This window comes from Ochlerotatus camptorhynchus, unplaced genomic scaffold (assembly GCF_037179485.1).
Source record: "Ochlerotatus camptorhynchus isolate MF236.1 unplaced genomic scaffold, CSIRO-AGI_Acam_v1.1 ptg000417l, whole genome shotgun sequence".
Lineage (NCBI taxonomy): Eukaryota > Metazoa > Arthropoda > Insecta > Diptera > Culicidae > Ochlerotatus > Ochlerotatus camptorhynchus.
In genome coordinates this window covers 692112-706637 of record NW_027040903.1, presented here as the reverse complement: position 1 = coordinate 706637, position 14526 = coordinate 692112, and the positions used below count along the sequence as shown (strand labels likewise).

Here is a 14526-nt window from a genome sequence, read left to right as displayed (position 1 = left end):
CGCCCTAATTCCAGCTCTATCTTGATATAGGAACTGACATCCTTGATGACCTTGACAAATGTCAAAAAAAATACTCTTTTCCAAATTTATGGTGGTCCTGAAAAGGATCGTTTTGTCGTGATAGTTGAGTAATGCTGAGCTATTAGGGTGTTAAACACAGATGAGACTGGTGAGCTGTTTATTGTTTGGCATGAGGGTGACGTGCTTGGCATATATGGCCCACAGCGACTCACGAAGAGCTACTGATTCCGATCAATAGCGGTGCGGCTTCCTCCTCCTTCTATGGATGCTCAGGTGGGCTGCAGCTCACTGCTTGTAGGAAGTCTTTCGTTGTGTATTGGAGAACAATGTGCAACGCCACGCGCCGAAAGCACTGCTGCTGCTGCTGATGCCGACGACCGGACATCACCACACACGGTGATTGGAACTGAATCCGATTAGTTGAGGCCAGTCTTGATAGCTAGTTGCTTGCGGGGAACCTTTCGTTGTGTACTTGAGAACAACCACGTGGTGATTGAATGATCACCGTTTAGTGAAACCGGATGGAATTCAACTTTGAAATCTGTGTTAGGGAAATCGGTTTTCGCAGGCAATCGGTAATAATTATAATTAGCATAGTAACAGTTACAATTTTCAATAGTGATATTTTGAAAAATGATAAAATCTTAAATTTATCAAATGCGTACAAATATATCTGATTGATTGGTGATACAATTATTGAAATTGGTCCAGGGGCAGCTGAGTTATTAACGTTCAAAATCTTTCATAATTTTGTTACATGTTCCATTTTTGTTTTTCACAAAGTGTACTCCCATATAGAAATCACGGACGTAGTCCTACGTCAAAATCAAAAAGTTCAGCAAAATCTTCAGGCTGACAAAATCGGGATAAAAGCTGGCAAAATCGGGTAAGCACTGTATATATGTCAAACAGTGGATATTTATAGGAGTTTGTGCACCGTATTGCAAGTCCATAACATTGCTTTCTTAAATCAGCAATGTAATGCAAATTAAATCTCGTCAAAAGTTGTTGAAGATTTTTTTTCTAAATGTCATCTCAATTTTTTTTTTAACTATAATTTGGCAAGAGTGCCAACCTTTATGGGCAACAGGGTCATGGGTCTTAAGTGGAGTGAAATCGAATAACTCTTGTTCATAAACATAGCCTTTTGATTTTTAATCGTGCTAGCAACAGCAATAGCAGCTGTTCACTCAATTTAACTATTGAATTTTACAATATTATTCAATACATAACTAATTATTGATGATATCTCATGCCATATGCCAAATTTGGTGACTTAACTGCAACCAGGTCCCAGGGCTTGTCTGTATCTTTAAATTTTGAAAGATGCACACTAGTGATGCCAGTTGTGATGTAGCGAACCAAAAGTTTGCTGAAATTTAACTACTAGCCAAAATTAAATAATTGTGAAGTTTAGAATTATGATTTTGACTTTGATTTGATTTTCAGATGGCTGCAAAAATTAAATATATTTAATAGGTTCAAAACTTTTGGAATGCGACATCCCACAGGTACTACCTTTGAATTTGGTTTGATCAAGTGGCGATTTTCTTTTCTTTAGATGAAAACGATGAAGTTTTGAAGAAGACAACGATATTGACTATCTGCACGCTGGAGTAACATATTGCCATGATAGAGGAATAGACCATCATTTTACTTTCATAGAAACAGAACCATCATAAAAGATTATCTGGAAAGCCCTATAGATAGATAGATAGATAGATAGATCATGGAAAATCAGCGCAAGGCAGGATGTAGAAAGAAGCGATCGATTGGCGGATTATTGGCAAGAGGTGGTTAATTACAGAAGCGAGTTTAAAACAACCACGACAAGATTGTTCACTGCAATGGTGGAATCAGAATATGAAGACTCGGAAGATACTCTCAGCGATTCAAGTAGCGACGATCAACCGAACATCCTGGATTTCAGTCTTCGTCTAATCAGCATCATAATAATATACCATCACGCTAATGCCAAACTATGTGAACTAACAACTTCGCTTACTTTCTAACAATTTCGATCATTATTAACAGGTAAATATTAATTTTATTCAATTACTATATTATACTGTCATTACTGTGCATACTTTCATTGCAACTAATTCATTTAGGCATATTCAATTGACCTGCATTGGGTTATTATTTTGCATGCAATGATATGAGAAAAGGAGGGACTCATGATTCAGCATGGTGAAAGTATGGGAGCCATTTTAGGGGTTGTTTTGAGTTTGTTGTTGTCACTCAGCATATTGTGCCAAAATTAGATTCGGCACAGCTTGGGTACATCCATTGGCACAATCTCGTAGGCATTGGATTGTTGTAAATAAAATGGGAGCACTACTGGGCAACTGTCATTGAAGTTGTTCAAAACATTGCTGTTTGATTGTGTATTCAGGAACATCCTCTAATTGAATATACCAGAGGAACTCAGACCAGCAGTTCACTTATACACACTTAGTTTTTTCTATCGAGCTCGGCTGTGCAAATCTCGGCAAAATAAGTTTCACTGAAATCTCAGCAAAAGTGACATTTGATTGCTGAGTCTCAGATAATGCTTAGCTGAATCTCAGCAAACAAATGAAATGTTTGCTGATATCTCAGTAAAACTTTTTTTGCCGAGATTTGCACAGCCGATCTTGGTAGAAAAATCTAAGTGTGTAGATCTAAATAATAAATGTAGGTTCTAGAGTGGGCTCAAGAGAGCAGTTAATCAGACCCCATTAGTAGCCTTAGTTTAAATAATGCTGCAACTCACACAAAACACAATCTACAGAAGTCTATTCATCATCCTCTATAGTCGGTCTCCAACAATGTTTCCCACCGGTTCCAACTCTTTCCGGCCGCTGATAGACCGTTGCTTTCATATCACGAAAGGCTAGGTTTCTGGTCTGCCTTTGAGGGCATTATGAAACCCTAAAACACAGGACATTTATTATCCTATGAACACACCAAAATTTCAATCCAAAACATTCAAAGTGTCAGAAATACCGAGTTGGGTATTTTACAAACAATCGCAGCTTGCTCTATGACCGGCACACCTGCGACACACTGACAAGAAAGATGACCCAGATTGGTGTGCGAGTGACTTACCTCTTGGGTAGCACTCTTGCCCCATGTGAGGGTCATTTTTAAGAAGGTGACTTTTGACCAATTAAAGAAAATATTTATCTATTCTTTGTCATTAATATTTCCATTAACCATTAATAGTGATGCCTTAACGCAAGAATTGTAGAGAGAAATATTTTGATGTTCGAAAATCCTTATTTTATGTCTAATTATTATAAATACTTTCATTTTCGACTTCATTGTAAACAGAACTTTCTGCAATGCTGCATAGGAACACCATTCAGAGTTTCATGCATTCTTGTCCTATATGGCACTCTTGCCTAACCTGACCCTATCACCAATCTGAAGGCGGTAGGTTCGATTTCCGCTCCGATCGAGGTAATTGTCTCGATTTCCTTGGACATACAGCTACGCTGTCAAACGTTGTCTCTGGACCTCAGCAATGATTTATTCTAGCCCAATTTGAATCATCATTATGTATTTTAGCTCAGAATGAATGAGAAATAAACAAAGTTTAGCTTTAAACATGTTCATCGAACTAGTTAGTAGTTACCCCTTTAATGCCTCCCAAGACTTTTGGTCCATTGAGATCCTCCTCTCCAAGAAACAAACTGAACTCTATTCTTGTTTCCATTTCTACAGGCAAAACGAATCGCTACTGTACAGTCGCTACATGGAGTTGATGGAGAAGTCGTCCCTCAAGTGGCTGACCGACGGACGGATCAACACCAAGAAGAACATTCAAATCTCGCTCGGTTCGAACTTGCCACTGTCGAATGAGATGACGTTCATTTTGGTGTTCAGCATGCTCTACACTCGCGATCCGCACCAGCTGTTCGAGCTGCTCTGTCTGCAGTTACGGTCGATCGTGAAAGCCTACAGTCAAGGACTGCAGGATCTGATCACCGAAACCAGCGACGGCGAGTTGCAGTATAATCCTACGGAGCTGCTCAATTGTGAGTATTGGTTTAAATGTTGCCAAGCAAAATAAGTGTGAGATTGTTCTTTTCAGATATCCTCGACGGTTACGACAAGCTGTGCCATTCGGCCAAGTCGTTGTCTCCGTTGTTGTTCGAGCTGCAACGCGGTCATTTGCAGCAATTTTCGCTGACTTGGTGTCTGATCAACAAGCGAATGTATCAGCGGTTTGTGTATCTCGAAGTGCAACGGATCATTCCCGAGTGCATACTGAAGTTGAAGGAATTGCTCTTCGATGAGGAATATAAAACGATGGTCTACCGGTTTATTCAATTTGACGATGAGATGAACTCCACTTCGCAGATTTGGCGAGATGTTTGGTCCTTGTTGCATGATTACCACAAGGCTAAGGAGGATTCGGCACGAAGGAAGCGGGTCAGCTCAGCCCACTCGTTACTGGTGGCAGTGAAGGAGTCGGATTTCAACTTTGATCCTGAAGTGCTGCGACAAAGGGATCGGCCCATCGTGGAGTGGTTAGCCCTGGAGGATCGAAATCTGGTCTGGCATTATGTGGTGCATTGTCTCAAGACGAAGTGGATCACTTGCACCAATCCCCGGATGGCGGCCACGATCGAAAACATTCAGTGTCGGAAGTGTAACTTTGCGTTGGCCACTCATTATGTGTAAGTTTATTCTGAGGGATTGGCTTCAGTTGGTTACATTTGATCGTTTTTTTTCTGTTTATAGTGAATGCAACTGTTGCACTTGTCTAATCGCCGGTGGTACCTGTTTGGGCAAGTCTAAGGAGCAACTATACTGTGCAAAGTGTTCATTTTTCAAAAAGTTAGATCGGGATTATCTGGACTACATTGGGGAGTTTTTCAGCAAACCTCTCAGTGACAAACAGGCTCTAGAAAGAAGGCACGTAAATGGCATGACGAATTCTTCCCCTTCCGGATCGTCCTCAAGTTCTATTACGGAAATTGCGTTACCAGACTCGTCCGAAGCGGAGCAGCAGCAGCAACAGCAAGCTGAATGTGGTTGTTCTTCTCCGGCGAAGGACGAGGACAGTTCAAGTTCCACTGTGGTAGCTACAAGCAATGCATTGGTTGATAATACTAGTCTCTACCATATCTCGTGGGCCATTTTCAAGCATCTGCCGGATCGGGTACCGTACACTTGGACGACACTCGAACCCAAGCGGTTTTGCATCTTCCAAAGCGAACCGTGTAAAATCAATGCATGTCGGGTTGCGATCAACATTATCGCTATGCTCTACCCGTTGAATTTGTCCAAGTTTCTCATCAAGTCCTATCATCCTCTGAAGGAAGAGGAGCGAAGGAAGATGGCCGAGAATTGGAACATTGATGTGAAGAATTTCATGCAGAGGTTCTGCGATGACATCAATAAACGCTGGCGAACGGAAGTAGCCGACCGGATTCATCCGTTGCATTTTCTCGACTTGCTGTGGGAATCGGACGATTCCGAGTCGGCTCTGCTGAGTGATATGGCGTCCGCCTTCGCCGAGTGGTTTCTTATAGATTTCCAATTTCCGCAGCGCAATGTCATCTATCAGTATTTCACCAAGTTCTTCTTGGCGAAGGGTACCGACATTGAGTTCGACATGAAATGTTTCGAAAGCGTTTCCGGCTCGCGGTTATTCAACTGGAGCACACCGGCTTCCCCATTGAGGCAGCTAATAGCCAACGATATGCAGAGCAAGCTGCTCGGTGTAAACTGGAGCTCCATTCTGCCGGAGGAAGCGTTGGCTGCTATCAACGGTGACGATCTACCAATTACGGCCAAGCTGGAGGGAATTACATCCGGTGGGGTTCTAGTTGCTACAGCTACCAGCCCGGCAACGGGTCCCAGTTCGGCAACGATGGCGGCCGCAGTCATTGAACCGATCGTGAAACTCTGCAGCGACGATGGTGCCATCTGCAAGGACTGCAAGGAATGCTTCACCGACACCGTAACGAAATCGGAGATTTTCGAAAAGGAAATCAAGAAACCATTGGTCGAGGCGTTAAAACTTGCGGCGAGTAACAAGTAAGTTTATTTGATTGTTTCCCTAAATACGTATCTAAATGATTGATGTTTTTTTTCTTCCTCCGTAGAATACTCGAAACGGAGCTAAAGACCCTTCAAAAAGAGCACAGTATGCTGAAGGACATGGTTCGAGATTTGGAGCAAATACACGAGCAAAAGCACAGCAATGCAACCCAGCAGTGCGGCAACGGAAACAGTAGTAGCAGTAGTACTAATAGCAACGGTAATAGCAACAACACCAACAATAGCAGCAGCAGCAGCAGCAACACTAACAGCAACAACAGCAAATCGGCAAACGTAGCTAAGAACAGCAACAGCAGCAGCAGCAGCAGCAGCAGTGGCACTCCTACCACCCAAACCGAAAATGGAAACAGTACCGCTTCCAAAGGCACAGTTTCTTCCAGCAGCGGAAGTATACCGTCTTTAGCTTTGGTGGGGTCTGCTAGTCACGCTCCGCCCAGCAAATCTGGTGCCTCCGCTAGCCCTGCCAAGGCAATGTTAAATCAAGCAACCAATACTCCCTCCAAGGTCGCTCCCAAAGGAACAGCCCCGGCAGGTGTAACCTCGCAACAACCGACGGGTAAAGTGGTAACGAAAACTATCAATACAGCGCCGAAGGTTGGTGCGGTGGTAACAGCTGGATCCAGCGCTGCTTCCGGACCCACGGCAACCGCACCTGGTAAGGTAAGTTCAAAGTCTACCAGTACGCATCCCTCGCCTGCTGTTGGCACTGGCGGAGTGTCTCCTCCGGCACCGACATCGGCGGTAGCTGCAACGGCAACCGCAACAGCACCGGCAACGGCGATAGCAACTCCTTCCACGAGCACCAGCACCGCCGCAACTAGTGCAAACATTGTCCAGTCCAAGGAGGAGCACAAGAAATCCTGCCACCGAGGGGCCAATGGTGGCGAGAAAGGGGACGGTTCATGCGTGTGCTACTATTGCACACTGTTCGGTCAGAGTGTTTGTTTGGTGAGTATTGGGTTATTTTGTATTCCCATTCCAATGTCCTATTTTTATGCTTATAGTTACCTTTCGTACATTCAGTCATGGGCGTAGCCAAAGGGGGTCGAAGAAGGGCGAATAGTCATACATATTCAATACTTTCAAGAAATTATGTAAGATGGCAGCAAATTATTCAATGCCCATAATTCAAGAACAACATGTGAAAAGGGCATACAAGCTTTTTGTAAAAAAAACCTTATGCCCTTTTCCCACCACTCATAAGATACCAACGCAAAACATCAACATTCCGGGTAGGGATCTTTCCCTTTGCTTGTGTCCCTCCTAGGCCGGAGAAGTTCTAGGTCGATAAGTTGACAACGGCTTTCGTAACTGAGTAATCGAAACGGATCATTCCAAGGCAATCTACGTAGCACAAAACGAAGAAACCGACGTTGAACAGATTCGATTCTCTCAGCACCGCAAACTAGTTCCAAACCACTGAACAATACTCAAGCGTCGATCGAACAAGCCAACAATAGAGAGATTTTAGACAGTAGATCTTCTTTCCTTTATTTCACGTCGGTCTCTGTTCCGCAATCTAGTGCCAATCACCGACGGACATCGATTGCCATCCATTGACGGCAATCGAATGTGCAGGAAGGCAGCTTCCACACCTGCGTAGGATATCGCACCCATTCAATTCAACACACATATGGGCCGAGACCAACGGCTTTGCTTCCCTTCTGAAGGAAGACGTGACCAGAGATTTTCATGCCTCAGAAAAATCCCACCGACCTCGGCTGGAATTGAACCCAGACCCATTGGGGTGTTAGAAAGCAGTCACGCTTACCACTACACCACCGGCGCCGGCTAAACAGTAGATGTCGTTGAAGTTTTTAGCTATCCTAAAAATGAACCCTAAAGTTCTTGACGGCTTATCGACAACATATGCAATGTGTTGCTTAAATGATAGCTGCAAATCCAAGATCACACTCAAGTCTTACGCCTGATTCACGCGTTCGACTGTCGAGCCAAGCATATCATAGCTAAATATTATCGGAGAACGTAATAGCGGAGCATTTGGCTGGGTTCATTACCATTTTGTTTAAAATGCACCAACTAGCGAATACATTCAGCTGACATTGAAGAAAGTGGCAGTCAGCGAACGAGCGGATTCGTAGGAAGATTTATAGGTCATCTGCATATGATAACCGAGGAGCTTCGATGGACGTCGTTGAAGTACAGTATAAAAATCAACGGTCCCAGGTGACTTCCCTGAGGTATACCTGCTGTGGTGAAGAAGCTAGCTGATCTGTAATCTCCTATGACAACCATTAGTTGGCGACCCGTAAGATACGATCGAAACCAACTCAGAAGATTACCGCATACACCTTGTTCAACTTGTCGAATGCTGCGGATAGGTCTTGTTTCGGACGGAACTCAGCGGTCAAAATAAAAAATGGACTGTATAGTTTTTTTGTTTTTTACATCCGTACTCTACGGTAACTTTTATATACTGATCCTTTCTCTGCTGCCCTGCTCCAACCGGAAGACGCGTAACAAGAAAATCAAGTTAGGGAACTGTCAAAATTGCGCTTGAGGGATAGGACATCGACCTACTCTACACTGAATCAAAAATACAGGTTTAGAATTTTCACTTAACATCCTCCCCCAGGAGCCGGATGGCTCAACTTATCCGTTTGGCTGGTCCGTTCTGCATCTTCTATGGGTAGAACAGCAATTTGCGTTGTAGATCGCTTGTACGTGCCATTGTTAGTTCGTACGGTTACTACCCGAACAACGCCATCATTTCCAGGGTGAGTTTTGATAATACGCCCCAGTTTCCAAGTTTGCGGTGGCAAATTATCATCTTTCATTATCACCAACAGTCCTTCACGAAGCAACGTGGGAGTTTTGTTCCATTTGCTGCGCTTCTGTAGTCCGGTTATATACTCACATGACCATCTTCGCCAAAACGATTGCTTTCGTTTTTGGATCAATTGGTAACGAGACAACGTATTTTCCTTGAGACCATCGTAGAACGGTTCGGCTATAGCTGTCAATTCTCGGCCAACCAGGAAATGACCAGGACTTAACGCCTCATAATCCATCGGATCGTCGCTTTGTGGTATTATTGGCCTTGAATTTAGGATGGATTCAATCTGAATCAGCAATGTTGTCATCTCTTCATAGGTGAAGTACGATTCGTTCATCACCTTATACAGATGACTCTTCATACTTTTTACTCCGGCTTCCCAAAGTCCACCTTGGTGCGGAGCCTTCGGTGGATTGAAACTCCACGAGATTCCACGAGGCTGACAAAAATCTTCAAGCTTGTTCTCCAGCAATTGAGATTTCAGCAACTCTCGCAATTCGGCCAATTGTCGCTCAGCGCCGACAAAATTGGTTCCATTATCAGAAAACATCTCACTGACGTTCCCACGGCGTCCAACGAAGCGGTGCAATGCCCCCAAGAATCCCTCTGCAGATAAGGAACTCACAAGCTCAAAATGTATCGCCTTAGTAGTCATACAGACGAAAACACTAACGTACGACTTGATCGGTGTCTTCGACCGACCTTGCTTCAACAAAAAAGGGCCTGCGTAGTCTACTCCCGTTCTAGCGAAAGGCTGAGCAGCGGTGACGCGTGCAATCGGCAAATCACCCATAAACTGCTGTACATCCTTCGGCTTTAGTCTGAAGCATTTGATGCACTTCCCTAGGACGCGTTTGATCGTACGCTTCGCATTTACTGGCCAAAATTGTTGCCTGATTTTAGCCAATAATCCATTTAGACCGACATGTAGTTCTTCACGGTGGATTGCTTCGATGACAATATCAGTAAAGTTGTTCTTCTCCGGCAATATCAATGGATGTTTCTGATCGAGCGGTAGTATGGCATTCCTGATTCGACCACCCACACGCAGCAATCTCTCCGTCTTATCAAAAACAGGATTCAAATTTCGTAACTTACCCTTCACCGGTTCACCTTTCAAGACGCTTCTAATTTCATCGCGATACACTGCATTTTGTACAATCTTCACCATAGTGTACAGTGAGTCACGAAAATCTGCAATGTTCAATCTTCCACGACGAAATTCTGATTCGTTTCGCATTGCACGACAATTACGGATAAACCGGGTTACGTAACCGAACACTCTTTGTAGTCGGCGAAAGTTACTACTGTTCTGAATCACTTCGTACAATCCTTCATCGGGCACTGTAACTACAGTCACTGAAATCGTCTCTTCACTCAAGTCTTCGGTTTCTTCATTTACTGTTTCATCAACTACACTTGATCGAAGAAATTCCGGTCCATTCCACCACAAGTCACTTTTCGTTAATTCCAAAGGTAGTACACCTCTCGACACCAAGTCCGCTGGATTTGCCTTCGTTCCAACATGCAACCAATCAGCATCGATGGTCAGTTCGCGAATCTCCGCAATCCGATTGCGGATGAACACTGGTTGGTTAGGCTTCGATTTCCTAATCCAACAAATCACTATACTCGAATCGGACCTTAGCACGACACGCGAAATGTCGATACTCAAGGTTTCGCGCACTGTTTTCATTTGTCTAGCTAGTAGTACAGCTGCACACAGCTCCAATCTCGGCGTGGTTAATTCTTCCGGTGGTGCTCCTTTCTTCTCCTTACGGTTCAGCTCCTTAAGCGGTGCAACTCTCGATTTGCCGCACAGTAGCTTTACTTCAACGATGCCATCAACGGTCACGCTACGCAAGTACACACAGCAACCATATGCTGCTTGCGAAGCGTCCGAAAACCCGTGCAACTCGAACACCGACGGATTATCAACGGTAACGCGACGAGGTATCTTCATGTTGTTTATTGCACACAACTCGGATCTTAATTTGTTCCACACCCTGAACTCTTCAATGGGAATCGGCTCATCCCAATCGATTTTCTTCCTCCATAGTTGTTGCATTACTATCTTCGCTAACACTATTGCTGGACCCAACACACCGAGAGGGTCAAAGAGTCTTGCGATCTCGGAAAGCACTTGTCTCTTGGTTTGCGGTGCCGCACACTCCACCATCGGTTTCACTCGAAATACAAAGTTATCACTCACTGGGTCCCACAAGAGTCCGAGGGTTTTTATCACACCGTTCACATCACTTTCTTCGAAGCGCAGTTGCTTCTCACGGTCTTCTGACGGAACTCCTTCAAGAATCGCAGGATCGTTTGCACACCATTTATGTAGTTTGAAGCCTCCTCTTCCCAGTAAAACTTGTAAATCTTCACGCAGCTTCCGTGCCTTCTCTAGCGAATCTGCTCCGGTAAGTGCATCATCTACATAGAACGACTTCAAAACAACCTCACAAGCATCCGGAAAATCATTCTGTTCATCCTTCGCCAGTTGTACCAACGATCGCGTGGCCAAGAATCCAGCTGGACCAACACCGTATGTTACTCGGAGCAACTCCAAATCCAATATTGGTTGCGTCCGGTCATCCCGAAATAGACATCTCAAGTATTTCGTATGAGCAGCATGCATCACAACTTGCCTATACATCTGCTTAGCATCTCCAGTGAAAGCGTACTTCGGCAATCTCCACCGCAACACGATGTCAAACAATGGGCTCTGCACGACAGGTGCCTCCATCAACACATCGTTAAGCGATAAGCTCGTTGTGGTTTTTGCGGATGCATCGAACACCACTCGTAATTTCGTCGACGAACTATCTGGCTTCAACACACAATGGTGCGGAAGGTAATATGCTCCATTGACCTTAATCTCATCTTCATTCAAAATCTTCGCGTGTCCGAGATCTAGGTACTCATGTACGAAATCGGAATACATCTTCTTCATTTCTGGATTTCTATCCAGTCGGTTTTCCAGTGCTTTGAAGCGTTTCTCTGCTTGGTTACGAGATTCTCCTACACAGCAAAAAAATAATTTCGATATCACATCAAAGTGGATGCACTACAATCATGTCGAAAATTTCATGTAATTTTTATGACCACATAAATAAACAAATGCAGTAAAAGCAGCGTAATGTCAGTTCATGCATTGTATTAATGATAATTTTGTCCTTTTTAGCATGTAATATTACACCATATTTTCGACATGATTGTAGTGCATCCACTTTGACGTGATATCAAAATTATTTTTTTGCTGTGTAGGCTACCCACACCTTCACGAAAAGGTAATTGTACCACGAACCTCCCGTCTTCCGCTCGAGCATAAGTAGCTTTGAAGTGACGCTCGCAATCATCGTTCTCTAACGGATCGTACGTTTGATCTTCAATCGTCCAAAAACGCCTCATCAATTCTTCCAATCGTGTCATAGGCCCATCCACAGATTCAGCTTGGTAACCCTGAACGCTAACAACATTTGGAACGTTGTATACTGGTCCGGCAACCAACCATCCCAACAAACTTTCTTGCAACAACGGAAGATCTGTTGACATAAGAATCTTCCCATCCTGAAGCAACTCATAGAATTTCTCGGCTCCGATCAGCAAATCAATGCGACTCGGATTGAAAAACTTTGGATCCGCTAGCTTCAACTTTTTCGGTATCGGCCAACTAGTTGCGTCTAGTTTCAACGATGGTAATGCTCCAGTCACTCGAGGCACCACCAGGCAATCCAGGGAGAAACTGCATTCTGTCGTTCTGGATTTCACAATGGCATTAATGTTGAACCTCACAATTGTCTTAGCTCCGTTAACGCCAACAACTGGAACGTTCACGCATTCCTTGCGCAAACCCAGCAAATCACACGTTCTTTCTGACACGAAACTCGCCATCGCACCAGAATCAAGCAACGCACGGCACCTGTGCGCTACACCTCTACTATCGAAAATATCAACCATTGCAGTCGCCAACAGTACTTGCTTCACCGAACGATTCGGAACAACAGGAACTTCACACTTAGCCACAATTTGTTCTCCACCTGATGAACCGGAACCTTCAGTTACTGATCTTGTCTCAGCATTGCCCGTCGCCGTCTCAGTAGACTCCTTCTTCACTTCGTAGTGCATGAGCGGATGGTGTTTCCTTTTACACAAACACAGTTTGCTGCTATCGATCTTACAGTTTGCTGTACGATGTCCTCGTTTCAGGCAAGCAAAACATAATCCAATTTGTTTCGCTTTCGTGTATCGATTGTTGACATTCAACCCTTTGAACGTGTCGCACATCTCGATCAGGTGATCGGCATTGCACACCAGACAACAGGTTTCTTGATGAACTGTAGCTGTGTGCACCTTGTTGGTGACAGCAGGAATCCGAGGATTAAGCGCGAAATTCTTTGTTTTTCCTTGTCCCAACGACTGTTCACACCGCTCTAGCATATAACAATGCTGTCGAAGAAAATCCATGGTTTTTCTGTACTCTGGCAGCTCACCATGCTCTACTGTCGCTTCCCAAGCCTTGCGAGTGTCAATATCGAGCTTGGAAATAACCAAGTTTACAATCAATGCCTCTGATAATTTGTCATGCATTTTCAGATTGTGGAACTCGAGTGATTCCAGTCGCTTTTCAACGACATCAAGCAAACTTGTCAGTTCTGCATGAGAACCCTTAACCATCGACTTTAACGATAGCAACTGTCCAATATGAGCTTGGACGACCATGCGCAAATTCTCGAACCTTTTTGCGAGTATTCTCCAAGCTCCCTCATAGTTATTATCGTTCAACGTCTGTTGATCAATGGCTCCTTTAGCTTTCCCTATTAGAGCCTTGTCGAGAAAGTGCAACTTCGTGGCAGGAGAATCCCCGGTGCATTTGTTCACTACATCTGTGAACCGATCTCTAAACTTATACCAGGTTTCATAGCTACCATCAAAGGTTGGTAGCGGAGTTTGTTGGAGTAAAAGAGATGGCAATAATTGAACTGGAGCTGTCGTTCCACTGCCGCCAAGTCTGCTAATAGAGTTAGCCTTTGCACTTTCCAGTTGTTTAGCCGCGACTAGATCAGCTACAGATTTTTGCTCATCTTCATGCTGCTGTATCATTTCCGACAAAGAAATACGCACAAACTGATACAGCTCCTCGAAATCTATAAACTTGGGCTCAAACGTTTCCCTTTTCGTCGGATCAACTAGGTAGATCCGATTGAGGAATCCGTTGAAATCATCATATGCTGTGTCCACGGTTTTAACATATAGTTTAAGGGCATGAATGTTAAACTTACCGTGATCAGCATCGGCAGCATCAATAGCTTGTCGTATTCTATCAACCTTACCTCGGGTTGACGTCAAACACTCGTCCAAAGCAGCCACCGTATCAGCCATAATGATTTCTCGTAGCCGAGCTTCTTTTTCTTCTTTTTGCTCGCGCACACTACGGATCGGTGTCGGAACTGCCCCTCTGGGAGTGAAAAACAAAGGAGAACCAAGTGGAGAGGCAACGGGCGAGGAGAACAAAAGCTTCTTCAATTTCCCGGAACGCAGCTGCATACCACTAAAAACTTCCTTATTCTTTTTTTGTTTTCGTTTTCTATGCTTCACTCAATCACCGGATCACCGGTGTCGAATTGTCAATCACTAGTCGCATGGCACTT

At 44.1% G+C, this 14526-nt stretch overlaps 1 protein-coding gene across 1 annotated transcript in view; it reads left to right on the top strand.

Moving 5' to 3' along the window:
• LOC135711059 (uncharacterized) overlaps positions 1-14526 on the top strand; it is a 58834-nt gene that overhangs the window by 11536 nt on the left and 32772 nt on the right. Inside the window, exons 2-5 of the mRNA XM_065233803.1 lie at positions 3730-4043; positions 4100-4688; positions 4753-6054; positions 6123-7026. Of these exons, the coding sequence (XP_065089875.1) occupies positions 3730-4043; positions 4100-4688; positions 4753-6054; positions 6123-7026 (3109 nt within the window). The remainder of the gene's footprint in view (positions 1-3729; positions 4044-4099; positions 4689-4752; positions 6055-6122; positions 7027-14526) is intronic.